The sequence below is a fragment of the Oculina patagonica genome, chromosome 2 (assembly GCF_052425735.1).
Source record: "Oculina patagonica isolate OP01 chromosome 2, crgOcupat, whole genome shotgun sequence".
Taxonomy (NCBI): domain Eukaryota; kingdom Metazoa; phylum Cnidaria; class Anthozoa; order Scleractinia; family Oculinidae; genus Oculina; species Oculina patagonica.
This window is the reverse complement of record NC_135759.1, coordinates 8,786,963-8,814,506: the sequence shown is the minus strand read 5'-3', so window position 1 is coordinate 8,814,506 and position 27,544 is coordinate 8,786,963. Positions and strand designations below refer to the sequence as shown.

The following is a 27,544-nucleotide window of genomic DNA, read 5'->3' as shown; positions in this document are numbered from 1 at the left end:
CTAAACTTTACATACGTTCTTCCATTCGGTTTTGCCGATAAAAAAGGGACCCTTTGCAACGTGGGTAACATCATCCCACCAATAATAATAATGGCCTTTGAAGAAGTACGAGACACCGTCATAATACCACAGAAAAACACTATCGATGTTATTAGGGAGACCGGGCCATACCTCACTAATCGGTCTGGGGTATCCAAAGGCGACTTGGTCATTGATGTTATCATATAAGTACACTTGGTCACCTTTAAAAAAGTAGCTTCTGTCTTTACTCCAAGTAAACCCGGCATCAATTCCATCTGCCGGCAGTCCAGGCCATCCTTGCGAGATGTTTCTAGGATAGTTCGTTTCCACTACTTTCTGGTCATCGTTATACTTGTAATACATATGTCCTTTGAAAAAATAGGTATTCCAGTTGTGACCCCAGAGAAAAACTTCATCGATGTCATCTGGGACATTTCCCCATGACGGATTGACTGTCTTTGGGTAGCCACGTTCGCTCTCGTCTTTTGCGTCGTTGAGACGCCAGAAACTACCCCCGTTGAAAATGTAAGTTCTACCATCGCCCATCCAGTATTCAATGGCAGTCACTGTAGGCCTACAGTAACCTTCAAAGAGAGAATAGAAAACTACTTTTTAGTAAACATAGCCTGACAAAATAGTAGGATTTCTTTGGAGAAAAAAATGGTTTGTTACAAATATAATGGTGTCAATCTTTAAATGCTGCAAGAATGGGTTTTGATAAAAAACGAAGGTTCGGAAATCATATTAGGCGTGTCTAATTGTCGCCAATAAGAGTCTCGTCTACAGATACCCATTTAAAGATGTTTTATAGCGGAGCTCCCGCGCGTGCCGAAGGCGCGCGAGCGTACCCTCATACCTTAGAATTTTTGGTAAACCATCGAGCCGAAAAATTTTGGCTGTCACGTGACCGTCCGAACCGACCGTCCGACCGTACTTACACACGGATTAGGCCTGGGAACGAGGTCGCCCGTGGTTAAAGGAAAGTAAGAAAATAACAAACTGCAAATAAAGCTTGCAGGGTAAGTCAAAATACAGACAACGGGAAAGATTACTCAGAGACACTACACAGCAAAACGTCTGAGAGACTTATTATCCAACTGCTCTATTTTGTTTACCCTCAAAGTGATTGTATCGAAATCTCAGTGCGTATATTTGGTGTTAACGCAAAAAACTGTTGCTCTCTTTCGACAGCTGAACAGGTTAATTTTATTGGTTCTGGTCGCATTTTTCGGAACTCTAAAACAAGCAAATGACTAATTTTTTATCGACTGGATGATGTGGACGTTTCAGTTAGATCTAAACGAAGTGATGGTATGAAAGCGCGGCAAAATTTGTTGCGCGGTGTTAACTGTGCCGAGATTGAATGAATCGCGAGTAAGTGGAGCGACACAGGACTTTTTCCCAAACTATTTATTGTACGATGTGCTCAGAAGTCTCAGAGAAATCGTCTATATTCCGTGACGTTGTAACAAACGAGAATACGAGGACTCCAAATAATTGCGTTGTTGAAAGATATATTCCCTGTGTAAGTCCAGTTTGCTTGTCTACGGTTGAATCTGCCTGCGGTTGTCATCATCAAGAATATACAATTAAGCTAAAATGATTGTGTTGAAACGAAGCATGCATTGATGCATGGATCAAGTCCCCTGAAGTTAAGAACAAGTCCCTGATGTAAGGTAACAAACTCTACTGAATTACTTAGCCTAATTTTACGACAAAAAATGTTTTTACTTTCTGAACGCAGTTTCAAGATGATTTGTATCGGCTAGGTTTGGATCTTTTCGTAAATACTTTGCCGCTTTTGCCTTCATTTAGTCGGCGCTTCTGTGGTACATTTACGCTTACACGAGTTGACTCTTTTTGTTACCCTGAGTTGGTTTTATTTTGCTATCGGTTTACTGATTGTCTATTGCCGTAAGTTGATATTCTTTGGCCGTAGTTTGATTTTTTTATCCCTTGTCGTGATGTCCTGACAGGTGTGAGTTTCATTCATATTGTTGTAAGTTTATTCCGACTTAAAGCCGTAAATTTTCTCGCAGAAAAAATTCATACAGTATATTTAAGTGAAAATTTCCAAAGTGCTTAACGACGACAAAGCAGAAAGCTCGACCAAAATTAATTTATTTAAACTATAAACTTGCTCTGAAAATAATGTTTAATACCCCATCTACATGTATTTCGAGCGCGAGCTGTGATTACAACTGACTCAGAGTTTTTTAAGTAATTGCAAACAAATTTATTTGCCTCAATTAAGTTTACTTTTACACTGAATATTTCGTAGAGATAATTTAGTGAACAGTAAAAGTTGTTCAAACTGTGTAAAAGGCAAGAGATAAAAGTTTAAAGTTTTTGATGCGTACGTGCGTACGTGAGCAACCGAGTTGAGTGCAGCGATGTCAATTAATTTCAATAACCACAGGCCAGAAAAGTGAGACGGGGATACTTAACCACAAAAAATTCCGCGTCTCTTTTGTAAGCAAAACTATAACAGAATCGCTAAACTATTTTCTATTGCTAGAAAGCAGAGAATTTACTGTACTCTTAAGTAATTTCTCGTGCCATGAGTTACATTTGCTCTGCTTTAAGATTATTATTTTTCTCGCACCGCAGATATTCAGTTTAACCGTGAGCGAGTTTTAAAAATGTGTTTCAGTGCATCCATGAAACCACCGTTTACATTAGTGCTTTGGCCGCTTTATAATATTCACCAGAATGACAACCTTGTTAGCTTCAGTGAAAATTAAATAAATGGGGAGCTCCGCTTTTAGGCTTGCCTAAATTTATATATTACAGTAGCTCATGATCCAACAAAGGTACCCAATAAATTTATTTCTCTAATTTCCTCGGTGCTTCTTTCGTGTTTTAATTTAACAATAAATAACCGTTTACGTCTTGTATTTTCTTTTAATTCTGGGGCTGTGTTTGTTGACCTGTAGCCGTCAGTGGTAAGGGTCATTGAGGGTGTTATCTTTCTTTATGTGAAAGTAGCTTTTTTAATTTTATTAGTTCTCAGGAGTTCAATTCTGAAGATCTCACCATACGTCTGTTCAGTCAACACAAAGGCCCTTCATGCGAAAGCTCCGCCTTACATCTCTGGCCTTTTGAAGGCCAAGCCTGTTGGTCGGTACAACCTGCGTTCCGATGGCCATGATATGCTAGTTGTCCCTAAGACAATGCTGAAAACTTTGGGGGATAGAGCCTTTGCCAAGGAAGGCCCCTCCCTGTGGAATGAGCTTCCTGTTGACATTCGCAAAGCGTCATCAGTGGAGACTTTTAAAAGTCAATTGAAGACTTTCCTTTTTAAGAAAGCATTTCGCGTTTAAGCGTTTTAACTTTTCAATCACACTTTTTCTAGTTTGATTTGTATGTAGGTTCATTCTAATTTTTATATTTTTATATTATTTTTACATATTGTAAACAGCGCTTTAGAATATTTATAGTTTTAGCGCTATATAAATGTATAAATTATTATTATTATTATTAGTTTCATAATGCTGCAACCGGAAGTGTCACATACCATAAATTGAGCGGATACCGTTGACATCGTCATCAGATAGAACGACTTTGCTGTTTAAGTTGGTTGTAAATGAAGTCATGACAGAACCTGGCACATTAGAATGGCGCAGTCCCAGGCTGTGGCCTATCTCATGTACTGCAGTCGGCAGTAAAAAGTCGATAGTCCAATTCTCGTCATCATCAAAGTGAATGTCTCCTCCGTTATCAGGGTAGAAAGCGTGAGCTACAGCATTCCCTGGGCCGTCAAAAGCCTTAACGTCTCCGTGATTTCCTAACAGAAAAAAATTGAACGAAAGGTTTGAGATATAGAATATGAGCGATTCATTTTGCTTTTACGAAGGTCGTGCTTACAGTTTTGTTTTTAAAAGTGGCCCAATTCCCGAGTCTCCCTTATAGCTCAGTGGAAGGGCCACCTATGGGAAGGTAACATAGTGCAACCATCACGGAGTTTTAATGAACTGGGATATAACGAACCCCTCTAATATCAGAAACTAACCTCTTGGGCCGCCCGCCTTTCATATCATTCCTCGCCAGTTAAGAGAAACCCAGAAACATTTTTACGGCCGACTGAAAACTATTTGTTTTTCTTGATCAAAACTTTACTTTTTATCAACAATTATTAATCACTTTGTGACATAGCGGCTTACAAAAAGACAACCAAAATTCGAAATCATGCTAATGGCAACAAGCGTTTTCGATTTGTGTTGACTGAACAATATAATACCAAAAAACTTCTTGGGTACAGTACTTTGTAGCAGGGGCTTTTTCGGGGATTTAAATCTATGGCTGAGCGGGAAGTGCCCTGCCACCTTCCGGGATCTTTTATATCAAGTGGACCAAAACATCATCAAGGAACATGGCGTTTAATGGCGATCTTGACTCACTCGCTTACAGGCAGAACTCAAAGTTATTACAAAAAGGACAATTGTCATATACCAGTTGTAGCCAATAGCGTTTCGACAACTCAGTTTGACTTACGAAAGCTATTACAAATATAGAAAATTCTAAGGATATTACTTTTCACGCCCTTAAAACCTGGAGCTCATAACTTATTCGAAGGCTTTGTTCTAAGAGCAGGTGTAAAACACCTATACACTAGCTTTACGATAACAGAATATTGTGTTGTTTCAAAATCTACCTTTTTTTTTTTACCGAAAAACGTTCCGTAACAACTTTAACGAGGATCGACTCCTGTATAAACGTTCCACATCCGTGAACAAACTGGATTGCCTGACAAAAAATTAAGGTTTGAGTCGTCAATATTATCACAATATTTGACAATTTATGTGGGTTTGCCACTCATAGTCTTTGTGAATCTAGTTTGTCCTTCCGCCTTCGAAATGGCAATAAATAGCAGTGTCTAAGTTCCGATTAACGCAGGATCAACCATTTTTCGACCTTTCTAAACTCGTAGTTCGGAATTGGATGAAAAGTATTTTATGCTGGAATCAAACAGATTACGACAAATATATACAGAAACGTATTTCGACATAAAGATTAAGAATGAATAATTCGATGGCAAAACGCCACTATTCAACACTTTTTATGGAATCTCAGGGACTGATCATCAATTCTAGACGGAGCGGTTTTAAGTGGGACCATGCCAAGACTTCAGGCTTTCGATACTTGTACGATTAATTACATATAGTAATTGTTGTAAATGTTTGCTTCCGTCCAAATAGAAGGGATTTAGAAACGAACAGAAAATGGAGCTGGGTCAGGATGATTTTGGCAAAACATCTCAGTGCAAAAGAGAGATCGGAACTGACAATCCTGAATCTTATCCAGCTTTGTCTGATTAAAATCACTAAATGAATAAGTACCCATTTGCCGGTTTTGATTTAAATCTAAGCCAAAGCTGGAAGATGTGGACGCGATATAACTGACATAACTAACTGATACTGTGTCTGCATGCAATCGTGTTAAAAGGCACAGGGAAAACTCTAGCTAAAAATAGTAAATAACATGGCCAGGCGGCCAGTTCGCCGCCTGCTTCATATAATTAATTAAAAATGTTACGATCGCATTACTGTTGCACTAAATCAGATACCTAAAGGGTGTTAAGTGAGAGTATTGAAGTTGAGACTTGAAAAAAAGATTTGTACGAAAAAAAAAAAAAAGAAACGATCCTATCTGTCGAGCCTTGTATTTGTAAAATTTGCATCTAGCATCCAATGTGTAAAACATTGTTACTTGAACTAACAGGTGTCAGATCACTTAGATGAGTCAGTAGCAAGTGAAATACCGCGGAAAGAGGGTTTAGTTTCGTCCCGTTTTTCCCGTAATATTATCAAGATCCAAAATAGGATTACAAAATTGCCTAAATATGTTATCTTCCTATTGCAATTCATGGATGTTAAGTATCAATCCTAAAAAAACTAAAGTTACTTTGGGCAAGAAAAGAGGATTAATGTTTGCACGTCACAGATTGGCGGTTTTTTCTCTATCAAATACTCGAAAATACCGGAACACTTAATTAAACTGTAGCGTGACATACTTTCGCCGAATCGAATACTGGTGTTTTTTTCCTTCTTAACCAAAGTTAGTGCCATAGTTAGTGCCAAGCACTGAATGGTTTAAAGCCCTGCTGATGACGTTCATGTGGGACTTGGAAAACGAACAAGGCATGCAAGGCAAATTGTTGAAGTAAATTTTCGGGTTTAGTACCGTTATAGATAATAGAATTGGAAACGTTTCAATTCTAGTTTGAGTTTCTCGAGCTGGTTTCCGTGTTAACTTCCCGTGGAGAAATAGAAAAAGAAACAAATACTATACAGAGACTCGAAGAGACAGCGCAGGGCAGTGAGCACGATACGCGGCACAAGGTCACATCATTGGGAAGGTACTAGCGATCTAGAGGCGCGTTTACACGACTGAAAAATTTGGGTACGGACCCGTCAAAAAATTGGTCCGGACCTGACCACTTTTGTAGAGAAACAGTTAAATCAAAACGAGGCCATAGGCGCCTATGGCCCCGTTTTGATTTAACTGTTTCTCTACAAAAGTGGTTAGGTCCGGACCAATTTTTTGACGGGTCCGTACCCAAATTTTTCAGTCGTGTAAACGCGCCTTTTCATGGCGCGAAGAGAACTAACTAACTAACTAACTAACTAACTAACTAACTAACTAACTAACTAACTAACTAACTAACTAACTAACTAACTAACTAACTAACTAACTAACTAAATAACTAACTAACTAACTAACTAACTAACTAACTAACTAACTAACTAACTAACTAACTAACTAACTAACTTACTAACTTACTAACTAACTAGCTAGCTAGCTAGCTAGCTAACTAACTAACTAACTAACTAACTAACTAACTAACTAACTAACTAACTAACTAACTAACTAAATAACTAACTAACTAACTAACTAACTAACTAACTAACTAAATAACTAACTAACTAACTAACTAACTAACTAACTAACTAACTAACTTACTAGCTAGCTAGCTAGCTAGCTAACTAACTAACTAACTAACTAACTAACTAACTAACTAACTAACTAACTAACTAACTAACTAACTAACTAACTTACTAACTAACTAGCTAGCTAGCTAGCTAGCTAACTAACTAACTAACTAACTAACTAACTAACTAACTAACTAACTAACTAACTAACTAACTTACTAACTAACTAGCTAGCTAGCTAGCTAACTAACTAACTAACTAACTAACTAACTAACTAACTAACTAACTAACTAACTAACTAACTAACTAACTAACTAACTAACTAACTAACTAACTAACTAACTTACTAACTAACTAACTAACTAACTAACTAACTAACTAACTAACTTACTAACTAACTAGCTAGCTAGCTAGCTAACTAACTAACTAACTAACTAACTAACTAACTAACTAACTAACTAACTAACTAACTAACTAACTAACTAACTAAATAACTAACTAACTGTGAACAGGCTCATTGGGCAAGGATTGAGCAAAAAGAAAGCGGGAAGAGAAAGGAGGGGGAGGGGGAAGTGAGTTATTCCTCCCCCAGGCCCTTCTCGACTCGCTTCGCTCGTCGATCAGATCGGGAGCCTGCTTCAGGCTACTAATAAAGTCGCTTATGTGTAAAACATTACAATTCAGGAAGAATAACCTTAAGTTTGTATTTAGGTATCCATCGTTGCATTAAATATTCAGCAGGCAAATATAATTAAAGAACGTGAAAGTGTTTGGCTGTGAAAGAAGACTGAAGACCGGGAGGGCATGGGTTCGATTCCCGTCGGGGACTCAGAATTTTTCTTTGTCTCATGCTCGAGTCATGTTGAACACTTCATCTTCATTATTTATTACCGAGCTTAAAATTTACCATCTTTTTTATTTGCTACAAACTTGATGAATTCGACATTGCTGATCCTAGCAGTATGCAGGACGCGTGTCACTTATCAACCTAGTAAAATGGCCCAGCTCACAACGAGTCTCTCGTACCTCAGTTGGTTAGAGCGCCCAACCGGTATCTGGGAGGCCATGGGTTCGATTCCCGTCGGGGACACAGAATTTTTCTTTGTCCCATGCTCGAGTCATGTTGAACACTTCATCTTCATTAAGACTGAAAATAAAACTTGCAGGGATAGTATCATCTCTTATTAGGGCGTAGAAAAGAAAACACGAGAAAAGTATTGCAATTGTCGGATGTGTCGAAAACGAAGACCCAAAAACGAAGACCGAAGACCAAAGACTATGCGGTCTAAAACGAAGACCCAATAGTCTAAAACGAAGACCCACCGGTCTAAAACGAAGACCCACCGGTCTAAAACGAAGACCCATCGGTCTAAAACGTAGACCCATCGGTATAAAACGAAGACCCAGTGGTCTTAGACGAAGACCCGCTGGTCTAAAACGAAGACCCATCGGTCTAAAACGAAGACCCACTGGTCTAAAACGAAAACAGAAGGTAGAGTAGCGTTTACAAAAAAAAAAAACGCTAAAGCATAGCGCTCCTTTTTGCATAAATTTGTTTGAAAAGGCCAACATAACGTTGCAGTGTTTTGACAGATATATTTACAGAGTCATGATTTGTTACTTAATATTATCAGCTATCCTAAATGATATTAAATAAATAATTTGTTTATTTTCTTTCTTTTTTCACCTTAGCTTGTTCTGTACATGTCTAAACGGACTGATATATGAACGCGCATGTTATGAATACAGTACATAGTTTACTTTGCATACTGATATGCAGGTCACATGCAGAGTTGACCTTCACGCCTTACATTTGAAAGGGCTAAAGCGATCAGTACCAAAGGAAAAATAAATTCGTCAGTGTATTTTGCTCAATATGCATTTCAAAAATAAAATATGAATGATAATGAAATGAAACCGGATTACCTTGTAAAGCATCCATTGCGGATAAAATTAGGTTGCGTGACATGCGTGACACGATTTCACACGGATCGTACTGTTCAGAAAATAGTACAGTGTCAAATTTCTCGCGCGTTCGGATGACATTTTAATTTATGCAAAGAGGAGCGCTATGCTTCAGCGTTGTTTTGTAAACGCTACTCTATCTTCTGTTTTCGTGTTACAGTCAACTCTCTCTAAGACGGACACCTTCGGGACCGGCCGCAACTGTCCGTCTTAGAGAGGTGTCCGTCTTGTAGAGAGTCGAGGTAACGTGACACCAGTAATTCTGAGATAATGAAGCTAAACCTTGAAACAATGCAACAAACCTTTACTAACTGCAACAAGACTAAAATAATAAAAGGCCGTATTTGCTTGTTAAAGCAAAAATTAAGAGCTACAAACTATAATACTGTAAGTAGAAAACGACCTCTTTAGTGTCCATACACGTAAGCAGAGAAGTAATCCGTTAAAGCGTCATTGTTTCTGGTTAGTAAGCTTGGTCTGACACGTATCCTTAGGGCGCTGACTAACTTTGTTTTAGGTCGATACGACCTATGGTTTGGAAGTATTTTCAATAATAAAGCATGATAAAAAACACTTCTCAAGTGTCCGTTAATGATTTCAAAGTGTCCGTTGTCCATCCTCGGAGACCCAGGGGCAGTTAGTGGGGGCGACGGGCAGCTTATCGGGACAACGGGATTTTCGGGCGAAAGTTTACAACATAGAGCGTAACAGCCCCTGGGCACTTTGTCTTACCGAACCAGTTCCAGAAGCGTTTGAACTCCTTCCCCTTGATTGGCCACAAAAATATTTTTGTGGCCAATCAGCGAGGTTGACCAGAAGAGCGACTCTGACGTCTTCTTACACGAAGTTGTTTTCCTCATTGACTCGTCGTTGTTGTTAAGCCCGTCCATCGGATGACACTACGTGGGTCTTAGATAAAAAAGCAAAACAAAAACAAAACAACGAGGCCTGGGAATATGTTAAATGTAGCATAGCGCAAGGAAACCAAAAGTTTTTAAAGCTATACGCGAGCACCTCTTGTTTATAAGTTTTGTTTTTGTTATTTAAATATCCAACAAATTAAACAAAAACCCTTTGTTTCAACAGTCAAGCTGGCAACAAAATAACAATAGGTGACGACAGCGATATCTTCGCTAACGCGTGGCCCGTGCAGTGAAGTACCCAGACCGTGGCAAGTTCCAAAAGTCGGGCAAAGACCGAGAAAAATAATAAGAATTGTTGTTTACTTGAATAACTATTAAAAAGCGCGCAACTAACAGTGTAGAACTGGCAGTCGTCTAAGGCTTATTTTTTTCTGAGACTCTCCATGTAATAGCATCCGATTGATGGGCAGAGCATCCACGACGAGTCTATGAGGAAAACAACTTCGTGTAAGAAGACATCAGAGTCTCCTGGCCGGTCCTCGTCGCTGATTGGCCACAAAAATATTTTTGTGGCCAATCAGGAGGAAGGAGTTCAAACGCTTCTGGAACTGGTTCGGTAAGACAAAGTGCCCAGGGGCTGTTACGCTCTATGTTGTAAACTTTCGCCCGAAAATCCCGTTGTCCCGATAAGCTGCCCATCGCCCCCACTAACTTCCCCTGGGTCTCCGAGGATGTCCGTTGTCCGTCTTAGAGAAGTGTCCGTCTTATAGGGAGTTTGGTTACAGTAAAATGACTGAAAAACGGCAGGGACCATCACCAGGTGTCCGTCTTATGGAGGTGTCCGTCTTATAGAGGTGTCCGTTAAGAGAGAGTTGACTGTAGACCAGTGGGTCTTCGTTTTAGACCAGTGTGTCTTCGTTTTAGACCAGTGGGTCTTCGTTTTAGACTATTGGGTCTTCGTTTTAGACTAGTGGGTCTTTGTTTTAGACCGGTGGGTCTTCGTTTTAGACCGGTGGGTCTTCGTTTTAGACCACAGTATGATTGAAAATGAAGCTGTGGAAACTGAATGCTCTGTGTTTCTGCGAAGCAATGAAACGTAAATTAAATACTATTAGTGGCGGAAACGTTATGAATGCTGTCTCACTGGGTTTCGAAAATTGTGACATGTTCACGGTATCTCCTAGGCAAACCACAACAAGCAAAGATTTGTAAGAAGCAACATATTTTTGCTTTTAACTAAACAAAACTAAACGTTCCATTCGAAGCAAATTTCAGTTAGCGAGCATAAACGATTTAAGGTGTTGGTATCGAAGTGCCAAAAGATGAAGTCGCCGAATGATGATAAAAAGGCGTAAGCCGGTTTGCAATACCCAACAATTATAAAAGTTCACTTGACTGTTTTGAATTTTGGCCTTTCGTCGTGTTACGTGCTCTATGACAAGGGTTAACGAAAATGATAAAACCGCTAAATAGAGATTACTCCATGGAAAATACGCGCGTACGATTTTTATTCACGAGTTGAGTAGTATCAGAAAACGAACGAGTGAGCGTTAGCGAACGAGTGAGTTTTCTGATACAACTCTACGAGTGAATAAAAAATCGTACGCGCGCATTTTTCATGGTTACGCGCGTGTTTAGGAAACCCATTTTTCCAATTAAGGTTAGGTGGAAATAGGCGGCAAGCGGCAAGGATTCACAACTAGAAAAGAACTTGCGCTGCACGTGGTTGTATTATTAAGGACATGAATCACACGGAACGCTCCTTACCTGTGACAAACTTAAAGGCTATGTCAGCTACGGTTGGCGGATCAACCCAACGGAATACCAGCGGAGATACTTCTGCCCAGATCCTTAATGCTTTTGTTAAAGTGTTGTTAACGTCATTATTTGAGAGTTGCACGCTCCAATCGACAATATTCCAGGTAATTTCTCTTGAAGACCACTTGGAACCTTGTGCCGCATAACGACGAAGACGTCTCAGTACTTTTCTACTCCGAACTGCGTTAAATTTTGATGTGACTTTTCGCTGACTGAATTTGGCCAAATAATCCAATTTCTTCTGTGTGATTGTTTCCCTCTTCTGTATAATGCGCCCTTTTTTGGAAGGGAAGAATAATTCTTTGCGTAATTTTTCGCCCCTTTCAAGCCTTTGTAGAACTGCCTTTCTCTCGGTCGACGATTTGAGGACATTCTCCACTAGCGGGCGCTTGATAAGCGCTTCTTGTCTGTATTCTTGTAGTTGATTTTCCTAAATGGGATTTAAAGCAATTCATGAGCATTATATTGACGTGATGTCAGGCGACAATGACCCATGTTATTCAGTTTTTACAACTGCGACAGTAATGCTATGACTCTGTTAAACTCCCGGGGGGGGGGAGGGGGTACTCCTGAGAATTTTTGGTGGGGGTGTGCCGCCCGCATCGCCAAATCCAGACCCAATTTCAGACCAAAAAATGCCATTTTCCACACCCGTTTTCAGACCTTGCCTCAAAAATCCATACCTGTTTCAGACCTGACCTTGAAAATATACACACGTTTTCAGACATCGTTTTAGAAAGTCGTTACATTATTAACAACTCGTTATTACATTATCCGAGTGAAGTCACGACAAAGTGTATTTTGTTTAAGCATTATATTTTTTATTAGGTAGTATAGAATACAGAGAATTGCCTCAGGCACAATATTCTAGAGCAGTTCTAGCTTCATATTGTGCCGTATGTACATTTATACCATGCCATGGAAAATACAGCCAATCAGAATACAGGAAAGCCGTTGTATATTCGACGGTATTCAACCCGACCTTCCCATAGTGCGCTGCGACTGTATTCTTGACGAAATTTAGTAAGCGTATTTTCTATGGCATGGTATAAAATAGTTACACAACACTTTCTCGTGGTATACTATGGAATATCCCACTTGTCACTTGTATTTTCTTGGCATACACATTCGCCTAAAGGCTCGTGTGTATACCGAGAAAATACAAGTGACTCGTGGGATATTCCATAGTATACCACTCGAAAGCGTTGCATAACTAGTATATACTTTATTGTCGATCTGCATATAGTGGGGATATGACGAACAGACTAACAGAACAGAACAATAGTAACAAACTAACTCGAAACGAATGAAAATACATTGACTGAATAGTTGTTAAAACAACTATTCACCGAAGTGGTGGTGGCTAGTTGTGGATATTTACCGAGCCAAGAAGCGGCGAGGTAATTAAATATCCACCACTGGCAACCGACACTGAGGTAAATAGTTGTTTTAGTATATACTCAAAACAAACAGTGAGATAATATAGCCTGAAAGGATGACTTTTGATCAGTTAATTCCGTTAACGAGTGTAGTTTTCGCGCGCGAGTTGCTCGGAGGTGAATAGTCAACAATTATTATATATGTTAAGTATTGGACTCTGGCCAATGGTTGTATAATACGTAGTAGCAAGTGTCAATCATTGTCAGTGCGTGACATGGGCTTGCCTTTTAAGCCCACGATATATTATTATTCGAATCAGTCTTTCTTAGCTAGCAGAGCCGTCTTTGTATTTTTGTTATCAGTCTTCAAAATGCCTCCCAAAACGAAAAGTTCGAAAAAGCTCAACAAACACTCTTCCCCCGAGAGTACATGGCTATCCAAATTTTGCCGCAGTCAGGACATCCCTGATGATCTAAAAGACGTCCTGATAGAGAACCAGATTACAACGAAGCACGTCAAGCCCGCGTTGGATACGAGGTGGTAAATAGGCAACGAGGCGCGAAGCGCCGAGTTGGCTATAACGACTCGTATCAACAAGGGCGAATGGAATAATTGTTTTCTTAAATTCTTCTTTAAGTTTAAATCGACTGGACATTTCATTTTGATGTAAACGAAGTGATAGTATAAGGAGGCGGGAACTGAATTTGTGGCGCGGTGTTCACTTCTTGAGTTGAATGAAACACACGAGGAAAGCGAACGAGAGAGTTTTCTTTCCAAGATTTTCCTCGAACAATCTCCTCTAAAGTCGTCTATATGTGTATCCTGGAAATTGTGATAACAGTTAAGATTTACGGGAAGATACGAAGCAAAAGCTTTTCTGGAAACTACGTCTCGTGCAAGTCGAACGAAGTAAGTGTTTACTTAACAAATAGATTTCATTTTGCCGTGCGTCTGTTCAGTAATAGATCACAGATGACGTCAAAATGTGGTATGAACAGAGAAGTGGCCCACGAGGCGAGTGGCGCTAGCCGAGTGGGTCACTGATGTTCATACCACATTTTGACGTCTTCTGTGATCTATTACTGAACAGACGCACGGCAAAATGAAATCTATTTGTTTTATATAATAACACAAGACTTCAGCACACTTCTGTGTGAGCAATGCTGCCGTACCGATGAGCTAAGTTGTTTTGATTTCACTATTAAGTTTTCGTTAACACGAAGCATTGTCCACATTTTGAATAAACAGAAAAATGGTCAATTGAAAGTCAATAAAAAAACTAACCTTTATTCCGATTTGGAAAGTTGTTCAAATCTGTAAGCATTAACCGAAGCGTTCAACCGCAATTCGTTTGTTTTCCGTGGCGTCGTCCAACTGTACAACATCGGTCAAACTTTCATAGAGATTTCGGATAATTTCTCGAATAATTCACTGTCTTTTCAAGCTTGTTTCGCCCAGTTAAATGCTTCGAAAGGTGAACGATGCTTGGCGTATTGTTTCTCACTGAAGATTTGTAATTAAGCTGAACTTTTTTGCTTTGTTGTGGCCCCGCAAGTTTGAAAAACTTTGCCGGCAACTCTGATTTGGACTATGAACTCTGAATACGCGCGCGAGTCACACCACCGCGTGACGTCATCCATGTTTCTGTACTCTGATAGATCATAATAGTCCAGCCATATGGTGCAAAAAAATACTGGAATTGTGCACTTCGGGGTAAAAGCACCAAATTTGGCATGGTGATAGTATTTAAGTTGCTGAACAATATTAGCTATGGACCCCAGCCAGGGGGGTGATTTTGTACTAAGGGGGGTGGGGTGGTTACAATTTTCAAAGAAATAACTGTAATTCAAGAAAAAAGGTGTACAGTTGAGCCGAATTTGTTATATGTAGTAGTACTTACTTACTATTCAGGTTGCTGAACAATATTAGGTATTTACCCCAGCAAGGGGGGTATTTTTTGTACTAAGGGGGGTGGGGTGGTCACAATTTTCAAAGAAAGTACTGTAATTCAAGAAAAAGGTGTACAGTTAAGCTGAATTTATAAGATGTGATAGAACTTGCTTACTGTTCAAGTTTCTGTTAATATTAGGTATTGTCCCCAGCAAGGGTGGGGGGAGATTTTTTGTACTTAGGGGGGTGGGGTGGTTACAATTTTCAAAGAAAGTACTGTAATTCAAGAAAAAAGTTGTATATTTGAGCCAAATTTGTTAGATGTGATAGAACTTGCTTACTGTTCAAGTTGCTGAACAATATTACGTATTGTCCCCAGCAAGGGGGGGGGGTTGTACTTAGGGGGTGGGGTAGTTGCAATATTGAAACAAATTGCTGTAATTTACCGAAAAGGTGAAGAGTTGAGGTGAATATGCCATACTAACAGTGCACGATGTCCTGAGATATGTCATCTGACTCCAACCAGACGTTCTTCACAAACGGGGTGTATAACCAACACGCAGGGGAGGGGGTGGGGTAGTACGTACCATGGTATTTTTTGACTTTGTAAAGTAAGCAAACTTAATCCTCTCCCTCGTATGTCCCACCGCATTTACAAAGCACAGTCCAAGACATGACAGATTTCTAATATTTACAACGTTCTCTTTGCACCCTCATTTCACCAGCTCCCTGGCATACTGTTGATGCTTCAGGTGATGTGGTCCACTGAGGCTTCCATGCATCTGACTCGGATTGTGCCCATCCTAATTCACTAAGAGAAGGTAGTTCAGGATTAGATACAATGCACTGTCCTCAACAATGACCAGCTTGGTAGGCCACTATCTTGTTGTGTTGTACTAATGTACTAATGCATCAGCGGTAGAGGGTTGTTCTAAAGGGTCCTACCTTCTGTGCAAAAACTAACTTTCCTGGCATCATTGTCTCCTTGGCACGGACTTGTCTGGTCATACAACAGCACCACAAATCTTTCCAGCAAACGCATACCAGGCATTTTGCTGAGGACCATGAAAAGCTATAGTGGCTTCTCCATAGGACATCCATGTGGCCCATACTGTGCTCTTCCCTCGTCCTTAGAATGCTGATCACAGCCTGTAAAGGCGTGGAAGATGTGCAACACTTGTGATTTCTCATCTCCAAGAGGCCTGACGATATCAAGTATTGCTTTCTAACTCCAAATGCAATCACATCTCACTATACTCTTAATTGATTTAGATTTAAGTTGGAAATAGCGAGCATTGTGACATTAGTGTCTTCTGTACGAAGATTTACCTTGCTGTGCACAATCAGATGCAATTAAAATTAGCCTTGTAGCGTGTAGCAGCCTCCTTGTGCATGCAAGGTGATATTTCAGGCGTAACATCAACTGAAGATGACAATACGAGAGTGTTGCTGGTAGATAGAATACATTTTGTTTGCTTCACATGGCAACGTGATCATCTCCTAAGCTAGATATGCTCTGTTTTGTTGGACTCTTCCTTCAGAAATTCTCCCAGCTTAGCAGGAACCCTTACATCTGTTTCTACTCTGGCGACCTGCGACCTGCAAGTAAGCGTAAAGTCCGACTTGATGAAGTGTATGGAAAAACTGACACCAAACCAATCTATAACCCCAGTAGTAGATGTGATGCTTATCGATGGTACTGCCCCTGTCAACATATTAAAGCCGTCTGGAACATGTAAAACATTCTCTGGCTATGCATATCAAGTTAACTTGCCGCAAATCAGTAACCAGCTACCGAGTGTGCAGCAGATTGATATCATCTGGGATAGATGCATACCAAACTCGTGACAAGTGTGGAAGAGGTGTCCGTCGCAGAGTAGAAGCAGATGTAAGGCTTCCTGATAGCTGGGGAGAATCTCTGAAGGAAGAGTCCAACAAAACAGAGCTGATTTTATATGTGCGTGCACAGCAAGGTACTGACAAGATAATTCTTTGTACAGTAGACACTGGTGTTGCAGTAGTGCTTGCTCTGGAGATATGAATTGCATTTGGAGTTGGGCCTCTTGAAGATGAGAAATCTCAAGTGTTGTACACCTTTACAGGCTGTGATTAGACATCAGCATTCTAAGGACAAGGGAAGAGCACAGTATGGGCCACATGGATGTCCTATGGAGAAGCCACTATAGCTTTCATGGTCCTTAGCAAAATGCCTAGTGTGCAGGATGTTCTAAATGCTATGCCTGTGCTGAAAGGATTGGTGGTTCTGTTGTATGACCAGCAAGCCCGTGCCAAGGAGTCAATGATGCCAGAAAAATTTTTGCACAGAAGGAACGAACCCTTGAGAACATCTCCCCTACTGCTGATGCATTAGTACAAACACAACAAGATAGTGGCCTACCAAGCTGGTCATTGTTGACCAGCTTGACTACCTTCTCTAAGTGAATGGAGATGCATATGGGCACAATCCGAGTCAGATGCATGGAAGCCTCAGTGGACCACATCACCTGAAGCATCAACAGTATGCCAGGGAGCTGGTGAAATGAGGGTGCAAACCTGAGTTAGGTTGCAAAGAACATTGTTCAAGACTGGCATGTCTTGGACTGCGCTTCGTACATGCGGTGGGGAATGCGAGGGAGAGGATTAAGTTTGCTTACTTTACAAAGTCAAAAAATACCATGGTATGTACTACCCCACCCCCCTTCCCTGCCTGCTGGTTATACACCCCTTTTGTGAAGAACGTCTGGTTGGAGTCAGATGACATATCTCAGGACATCTTGCACTGTTAGTATGGCAAATTCACCTCAACTCTTCACCTTTTCGGTAAATTACAGCAATTTGTTTGAATATTGCAACCACCCCACCCCCCTAAGTACAAAAAACCTCCCCCCTTGCTGGGGACAATACGTAATATTGTTCAGCAACTTGAAAAGTAAGCAAGTTCTATCACATCTAACAAATTCGGCTCAAATATACAACTTTTTTCTTGAATTACAGTACTTTCTTTGAAAATTGTAACCACCCCATCCCCCTAAGTACAAAAAATCTCCCCCCCCTTGCTGGGGACAACACCTAATATTGTTCAGGAACTTGAACAGTAAGCAAGTTCTATCACATCTTATAAATTCAGCTTAACTGTACACCTTTTTCTTGAATTACAGTACTTTCTTTGAAAATTGTGACCATCCCACCCCCCTTAGTACCAAAAATACCCCCCTTGCTGGGGTAAATACCTAATATTGTTCAGCAACCTGAATAGTAAGTAAGTACTACTACATATAACAAATTCGGCTCAACTGTACACCTTTTTTCTTGAATTACAGTAATTTCTTTGAAAATTGTAACCACCCCACCCCCCTAAGTACAAAATCACCCCCCTGGCTGGGGTCCATAGCTAATATTGTTCAGCAACTTAAATACTATCACCATGCCAAATTTGGTGCTTTTACCCCGAAGTGCACAATTTTTTCACCATATGGCAGGACTATAAATAAGAACCAATCAAAATGCGCGTAGAATTCAGGTTATTATATAAATTGTACTTGTTTACGGCTCCACGGCTGTCATCAAGACTGCTATATTATTTGAAGCGAAATTGAGCTCAAAGTGAAACAGGTTTATTGAAGTATAAAAGGACAAGACCAAGATTGAAAGGTAACAAACTTTACAGAAGTGCTGAGCCTTATTTTATGACGTACACTGAATGAAACTGTGTCAGTTTGCCGTTCTTTCGTAAATTTTTTGCTTCTTTTCAATTTTATTCACTCGCTCTTGTTGTGCGTTTACAAGTATTATTAATTAAACTTTTCGCATCAATCCTTTTGTTTTGCGTAGTTAATTTTACTATGGCATTTCTGTGGTTTTTGTAGGCACCGCTGATCTTTTCTTGTTCATTCTTGTTCATTGCTGTTTTCAACCATTTTTCTGATAGAACTGTCGCTTCCCGCAGAAAAATTTTACGCTGAGCGGAACTTGCCGCACTCATTTCCCATATAAGGTCAAACAGAGGTATATGAGCTGATAACCGGGATTCAGTGAACCAATCAGAAAGCTAGAAATGCAATATCCGAGGTTGAGAATTTAATAACATAGGTTAGTATAATTTCAGAGGTGATTATAAGAATTGAAGCATTCTGATTGGTCGAGAAGCTCGGCTTATGAGGCTATAATCACCCCGCGCGAGGTGATTATAGCTTTGAAGGCTTGGTTACTTAGCCACGCCACCTTTGACATCCAGGGAAGTAAACATGGCCGCTTTTGCTGAATGAAAATTTCTTTGATTTGAAAGAAACCATTCCAAGTCCTGGATATTTTAAACATTGGGAATTTTTCAAATTAACTACCAAGACTTTTGGACCGAAAATATTTTCAAGAGATGGTTCTCAAGGCATTAGAAATGATCGTAAACACGGCGGTTTTGGCGATCGATGTGAAACTCAGTCAGATCGATTGAGCAAACATTATTTAGTTCTCTTCTCACCGGAGCTACTCATTTTTAGAGGATTCGCACATTCGCTTAGAAGTCATCCACAATCATACAAAGGTAACGGACATCTATCTTTCTCATTGTGTTTGTTTTGTTCCGTTTTATTGCTTTAACTAAATAAATTGATTGCAATTGATGATTTAAACTGGTTTACACCGTATGCAAGCGAACACTTGTGTTTGCTGTTTTCTTGTTTGCTATCTTTATTTTTTTAAGTTCTTGATGATCACCTCTAAAAATTATACTAAAACAATTATTTGCCTCACTTCGCCTTCGGCGAATAATTGTTAAATATTCTGAGTTTGAGTAGCCAATCAGCGCGCGCCAAAAACGCTATCCACTGTTTGAGTATATACTAATACACAATATTGTGACAAAAGGACGCAAAGCGGTGGAGTTAAAAAGAGCATTGAGGCAAATGAATTTCCACGTGGAGATGCAATAGCTGGCAATCGTCACGGTGTTTAAATGACAGCTCGCACGGTCCGATCCGGCCATTGCTCTCCGGAAACAAAGAATTGGAGATATAAAGGGTCATAAAGAACTCGCAATTTTGGCAGAAGGATAATCGTACCACTTTTAGCTACTTTTTTTATTAGAAACAACCGAAAATATAACTTAATGCTATTGAAAGAACTCAATATATGGTGTTTATGAGACAGTATACAAGATCAAAGTCGGTTTTTTTAATTTTAAGCTGATTTCACCCGGTGATTGCATTTGATCGCCTAATGCTTGAAGTGTTAATGCAAACAGGAAACGCTTTCTTTGTGAATTAGTAATTAAATCTACCACAAGTTGTAACAAATAAAGCGTTGCGGTTACAAATTTTCACACTGGCTTTGTAGTACGTGATTAAGCAAAGCATATGCATCAGTCCTAAACGGAAATCATCGTAATTAACAAAGATGAATAGGTAAAATTTAGCTGGAATGATATATTTTATCTATTTCTCTTTCTCTCTCACCAGTTACTCGCCCTGGTTGCTGGGAAGAAAAATAAGTTTATAAGCTTTCGGGAACGTTCCCCCGATAACCGTACCCAATTTCAGACCAAAATGTTCAAAATCTATACCCGTTTTCAGACCAAAACGGCTCAAAAACCATACCCTTTGGGGCGGCACACTCCTATATACCTAATACAGGGGAGTACCCCCCACCCCGGGGGTTACAACAACAACAACAAGTATGTAAATTATAAAGTTGGTAGATTTTAAGCTCGGTGATAAATAGTGATGAATATTATTCTACATAACACGAGCGTGGGACAAAGAAAAAAATCTGAGTCCCCGACGGGAATCGAACCCATGGCCTCCCAGATACCGGTTGGGCGCTCTAACCAACTGAGCTACGTGAGACTCGCTGTGAGCTAGGCCATTTACTAGGTTGATAAGTGACACGCGTCCTGCATACTGCTAGGATCAGCAATGTCGAAATCATCAAATTTGTAGTAAATTATAAAGTTGGTAGTTTTTTAGCTCGGTGATAAATAGTGATGAATATTATTCTACATGACACGAGCGTGGGACAAAGAAAAAATCTGAGTCCTCGACGGGAATCGAACCCATGGCCTCCCAGATACCGGTTGGGCGCTCAAGTTTATTCAGTATTACCATTTCTATACATGGTGTTACCGATTGAAATACAATAAACAGCTATGTAATATAAATATAATTGAATGGTAATTAATTAAATATTATTGTTTCTTTCGTCTTTCAAATGCTTGAAAAATAAAAGTAGCAGTTAGCCTGCTGATATATGAATCAGTATTGTTAAAAAGAAAACATACTTTATCATGATAATTGTAATTTGTAAATTGCATATTTCGTTCATTGATTTTAATGAAAAGAGCCTTTCTCAAATCATCATTTTAGTTGCAGTGAGATAATACGTGCATTTCATTTTCAACTGAATTTAGACTGCAGTGATCGCAAATTCTAAGATCTTCAGGAGTTTTGGGGATTGTAAATCTTCCAGTTTCGATTTTTAAGTTATGATTTCCTAGCCGAAATTTGGAGGCGATACATTTATGTTCAGGATTCTTAACATAATTAATGAATTCAGAATACTTTGTTGCATTTTTAAAAATGGAGTAGAATTTTAGTTTTTTATTTGTACTTATCAAATTGAGTTGGTGGTTTTTTAAATGTACTGATAAATTATTTTCAGTTTTTGATAGGAAAGCAGAAGGGTTTTTAAAGTTAACTGATTTCTTATTAACGTTAAGTTGTGCACATAAACTTCAATATTTACAACTAGACTTACGGTAGATTGCAGTCCATTCATTGAAGTTTGTCTTGAGGCGGCAGGCCTTGCGTCGGATCCGCTAAACAGCGTCGTCAATAAAATTGCCACTTGATATATTTCTAACTCCATGTTTCAGTGTTGTCGTTTGGTTTATTACACTTCGTGTCTTCCAGTGTCGTTGTTGTGCATCGTTTCTAAAAGTCTAACAAATTAACAATAGCTGTCAATATATAAGTGTTGCATGCTCTGCTATGGGCGTATTCGATTACACTTTTCACCATTCCTATTGCCATCCTTCCGTTTCCTGTTAACGATGATGAACGGGGATTTATTGCATAATTCGTTGTATACACCTGCATGTGTGTGGCCGCTTATCAGCGGTGAACCGTCCCTTTTAACATTGACACGAGACACGCGGTCTCTCTAGGCGTGAACTGAAATTTATAAAAGCCCCCTTCTAGTCAGATAAAAAACTCCTCTCAGGATAAGTCAACCCGATTGACTCGATCACAGTCCAAGTAAAATAATAGAGATACCGTTTGTTTACGTGTTAAAATTGTTTGTAAGTCAGTCAGTCGTGGTACGGTTTACGATGTCCCCGATTCATAGACCTCACTATGTGGGTGGGTGGGTTTATGGCAACGCCACTTCGAGTTACCATGCAAACACACTCTTATTATTTGCTATCTCTTTCCAAAATGCAATTTGTATTTACAACTCAAGCCGTCCTCAGTGACCAACTGCATGTTCCTACCAGGTTTGACGGGAAGGAAAACGTAGCGTTTTTCTAAGAATGCCTAGTATCCTAATAAATTCCAAGCAACACGCTCAGTGTATCGGGTTGGAAACTCATTAGAATGAATGAACTAGTGATGAGATTGTTAACTGACGTTTGACTGAGCAGAGGAGGGGGCCTTTTACAGGAACCGTTTATGATACATGATAACATAAAAATACTTACATTTTGGTCGATTTTGCGGTATTAAAAGCTCCATAAAACTCCGGGATAAAACCACAGAAGGTTGAGAAATGAAAATAAAAATAGTGACACAGCGGCACTTAACCGTTTCATTTGCAAATCCCCCCCACCGCAAAAAAAAAACGCGTTTTTTTAACCGTTAAACTGCATTTTTGGTCTTTTGATCTTGAATTCACCTTAACTTTGCTAAAAAGGTACTTTTTCATACTGCAGCAACATTTTCATAAAGATTCCATGTAAAAATGTACAATATTTCACTTTGATGCATGCGCATAAGCCAAAATTTGGACTTGAAATTTGGAATTTGGATTTTTTTTTGCTGAACCGTTCCAATTTTTTTTTTGGCCCTTTTTGCTTCCCTTTTTTTTCGGCTTTCTTATCCTCGCCACTTTCTACTCTTCATATCCTTTCTTTTGGCCAAAAAAGTTTGGACGTTATCATTGGAAAATCCTGAAAAGGGGATCTTGATCAATTACAGGTGTAATGGCCCTGTTTAAGCAACGATTTTGGATCAAAAACGGATCGTGTTTTTCTTTGATTAGCTCTGTCAGAATGCAACTGTTATTCAAAATGAACAGTTCTGTAGAAAGTTCAATCCAAGCTCTATCAGAATCTTATGCCAAAAATTCACTGACGTGCTAATTGATGACGTCAAAAGTGGTTCGATGACCGCGCCTCCAAAGAGCGCCTGAAAATGCGCGTTTGCAAGTGAAAGGGTTAAGATCAGTCAGCAGAAGATTAATGAGTAATTTATGATTTGAGTGGCAAAATCCTGAGTTTGTTTTGTATTAAACACTCCGTAGGTTAAGATTTTTCGTCGGCTTTTTATTCCTTTCAGTGAACTGAAAGGAATGAAAAGGATGATAAATATTAAAATTATTTTTTCACCTTGTACGTTACATAAATGTCTGGGAGTAGGAACATTCGAAATATAAGCCTCCTACAAAACTTAGGTTTTTTTGGTTATAGAGACTTGCTAACGAACTATGCCGAAAGTCCGAAAGTCAATACAGTACCGTGCAGTCTGGTAGATCTGATAACGTAAAATGGATTACTGTAGGTGGAAGATTATTTAGTAGTCGACTCTATCGATACCGAGAAGCACAAATGCATGCAAGTGCATATAAGCCATTTCTATACAAAGTCCCTTACAGTCAACTTCATCGATCTTCCCTGTATAGTACACAACACAATCAGGCCTGAATAGCTCGTTCTCTACCAAGATTACGAAATAACAACAAACGAAAAGGTGATACAGACGGAAAGACACCAGTGGAATGGAGCCGGGCTACTATGGAGAGATACAAAACTAGTTTCACTTACTTTCTATTTATTATTTATGATGATAAAATGCTCCGTTAGTTTTGTACATATTGTTCCAAAATTTACACAAATGCAGCTTGAAATATTAGTATCAAAGAAAAACAAATTCATTCCGAAATGTATCGAAATGTAACAAAAAACGAGATAAAAAGTTCCAGAAAGTTATGATTAATAGCTAGACTGACAGAGACACAATTAAGCAGGCCTAACTAAGGACGTCTGAACTTGTGCTGTTAAACAAAATTCTTCACATAAATAGCCTCCCACAAAATTGAAGTCTCCTGTAACAAAGTTCAGTTAAAATAAATGTACTTAGTACCTTTACAGATATACTGTAACAGATACAAAGGAAATATTTAGAGTACAACTTGGGGGATCTTCGTATGCGCCTGGGTATGTGTCAATAGGGTGATCCTGTATACAGTTCAGCGCTGTGATAAACTTAAAACATCACGAGTTTGGATTCACGATACTTTTTTATTAATCAGTTAATTGTAAGAAACTAACGGATTTTGGCGCAGTCAGCGAAAGAGTACTTTAGTTGAATTATTGTCAAGAAGTAAACTGAGAGTTACTATACAACCTACAGTATTCATTTATGGCGCTATCCTAAGTTTTATTTGGAGTAGTAGACCTTGAACTGAAAAAGTTATCAAAATATAAAAGGCTTTTAACCAGCGACAATGCAGTATAGTCAATGTGGTTTGCTTCACCTTGCATACGCGGTGACACTCAATCTAGTCTAGACAAATCGCTTCCGTCAATGGCGGTTAAATAAGTATTTTGAGTTGCCGGGGATATTTCTAATCACTTGAAATAGAAACTTAGGAGTTTGTGCAAAGAAACACTTTTCAAGAGCAATTTAGACTGCATTCTGGAAACAGTTGTTTGATCTTCGGATGACTGTTGTTAAAAACATCTCCTTTAACATCTAACAAAGAGTCATTCATTGTGTTGCTCACATAACAGTCTCGAAACAGTCATAACACGTTTTGTGACCCTTTAACTTTCTAATCCCTCTCTTTATCAAGTCTTCTACATTTGTTGTACGACATAGACAAAATTTCTCAGGAATCTGCATACAACAGCGTCCTCAGACTAGGTCAGCCTATCACACTCTAAAACGGTACCTGCGATAGTATAACTGATACTAGCAGTAATCATAGATTAACCAAGTGCGTTCGTCTAGTTTCTGAACGAGAATTGCCAGAATGCTGGGCATAATCAACTCATTTTCATATATTTTTTTATTGTAACATAAAATTCTATAAAAAGTCATTCCCGCAAAGAAGCTGCGTAATGCTAATTAGCATTGCGCAATGCTTTGGCGGGATCGAGATGTGCATGCTATGCTCATGCTAAATCGATACTAAACTGTCAAAGTTGTTTAGCGGCTTTCCGGCTAAAAATGCCGCAGGATAATCAAGGGGGAGATAACCTTCACTTGATTCCTAGTACGATAGTTATTTCCTTGCTGGCGAAATTGTATAGCCTTGTTGATCGGACCACATTGAAGGCCACACGTATGCTAGTCCGAACGTTACAAAATATCAAGTGGGATAATGTTTTACTTTAAGATATATTTTTATACATCATATTTAGTTTTATATTTGTCATTTATTTACGTCAAAAAACATTCTCCTATATCATTGTGTTTTTTGCTATATCAAATTATATTTTCATTAAAACAAATAATCACTGTTTCATACATAACGTGATTGATCTTGATGTCAAGTTGTCGCACATTTTCACACACCAAGAACGTTTCTTACATGACGTAAGTATTTTTTTCATGTCAAGTTGTCGCAAATTTTAATACATCAAGTAAGGAGAGATTATCTCTTGATCAGCAAATATCGCGGTCAGGCAGGAGTCTGCATGGGTATGACCAGTTGAGCACAAACAAAATGGCGGCCAGTAATCGGTTCGAATATAGGTCGTTTAGCCCCCAACTGAAGTCGTTTAGTCCCCAGTTAGACGATTGACCCCCCAAAATTTTGTCTATCGAATACTTTAATCAAAATACTCATTCTTCTTTCATAGGCGCTGGTTTCGTGGTAACCGGACGTTTCATCGGCCCCCGGCGTCGGCCAACGTCTTTGCTCAGTTAGCCAAAGTCTTAACTCACTTCGCCTGAACGTCTTTCGCCTTTAAATGAAGTCTGAGCAGAGGAATAAATCTCCTTTGACTAACAAGAGCTAACAAGGAAGAATGCAAATTAGGACTCAGTGGCAAAGTTACAAGTTTCGCTTCTATCTTTTGCTTCAAAGTTTCGCTTCTAGTTTCCTGTTCAAAGTTTCGTTTCTAGTTTTTGCTTCTAGTTATGTTATATATTTACTCTCACATCAACTCAAACAAAAAGTAGGCTACTTGGCTGTAAACATTCGATAAGGTTCCGTCGGTTTCGGTATTTGACTGAATACACAAAACCTCGCAATTATTTGTGAAAGCAGTAAATTGAGTTTCGCTTCTAGTTTTCTCTCCTGGATTTGTTATCTATTTACACTCTCAACTCAACTCGACAGAAAGTAGGCTACTTGTTTGTTAACATTCGATGAGGTTCGTTCTTGGTATTAATTGATTATATTGAATACTCAAAACCTGGTTAACATTCGATGAAGTTCGATTTCGATATATACTCGCAAATTGAACGAAGACAAATTAATTTTGGGGCTAATGGATTTTTTTTTTTTTTGCGCGTCGTATTCCGGTCTCTACCCTGGGTGCCAGAGGGTTTTTTTTTCGGCGACAAAGAGCGGCTTCGCCACTCTCTCGACGATCGCGGCTTCGCCGCTCTTTGTCACCTCAAAAAAAAAAAAAACCCTCTGGAACCCAGGGTATCCGGTCTCTGGAAATATGATGAAACACTCTCTCTCGCCGGTTTGATATATATAACTTACCACACAGACCAAACATAACTCTTTTGAGTAAGGTGTCCATTCCAAGTCGCGTGATGAGCAATTGATATGGGTGTACGTGCGGGCGGTACGACAAGTTATGCCGCCTTCACAGGGCACTTTGACCGTTGTTAAAACGTTTTAGATTTCAATGTAGTCGTGCCATGACACACAGTTAGTCAAGAGGCCGTTGTTCTTAAAGGCACTCTCCTTAGCTTACATTTTGCACACGATTAATTTAGGACAAGTGCCGAATTAAGTGTAACCGACTGGGGTCGATCTGCTGCACTTTTTTAATCAAATGGTTGCTGCGGAAACAGGTGGTTTTCGTGAAACCATGCTCGCTAATCAATTGTGCATGATCATTGACACTTAACTGCTTTTGTGTTTGCACGAGCAAAGGGAAATATCTTATTATCTGTACTTTCTTTTAATTAAACACTTGTTGCGGATACAAGTGGTTTTCGTGACACCATGCTCACTAATCAATTGTGCATGATGGATGACACTTTCGCGTGAGCAAAGCAAAATATCTCCCCTTGGCTGTGAAATTCTAGACTAAGCCTCGCACTTTCTCGAAGCTATTTCAGCTCTAGTGATCAAGTTGATTTCCGAACCTAACAAAGTAGGATTCTATTGGCACTTTACTCCTTCCACGAGAACTAAACGACTTGAAATGTATGCTGGGTCTATGTTAGCAGAAACAGTTGAATCAACAAACAGAGAAATGTATTGCTTGATGTTGGT

General features: G+C 39.3%; 1 protein-coding gene across 1 annotated transcript; it reads right to left on the bottom strand.

Annotated features, from left to right (window-relative positions):
* Positions 1-27,204, bottom strand: LOC144642926 (uncharacterized). Its single transcript, XM_078502031.1, has 5 exons — positions 27,175-27,204; positions 21,617-21,800; positions 11,549-12,029; positions 3,539-3,808; positions 1-605 (listed from the first exon to the last, which is right to left on the bottom strand). Exons 2-5 carry the CDS (start codon positions 21,725-21,727, stop codon positions 1-3), a joined length of 1,467 nt encoding a protein of 488 aa, XP_078358157.1. The 5' UTR covers positions 21,728-21,800; positions 27,175-27,204.
* Positions 27,205-27,544: the final 340 nt, after the last annotated feature.

Excerpts from the sequence above, each read along its gene's own strand:
- LOC144642926 (XM_078502031.1), bottom strand. The coding sequence starts at position 21,727 with ATGGAGTTAGAAATATATCAAGTGGCAATTTTATTGACGACGCTGTTT. Across the intron at positions 12,030-21,616 it reads TGAATGGACTGCAATCTACC|GAAAATCAACTACAAGAATA; the intron begins GTAAGTCTAGTT and ends AATCCCATTTAG. Across the intron at positions 606-3,538 it reads CGGTATCCGCTCAATTTATG|GTTACTGTAGGCCTACAGTG; the intron begins GTATGTGACACT and ends CTCTCTTTGAAG.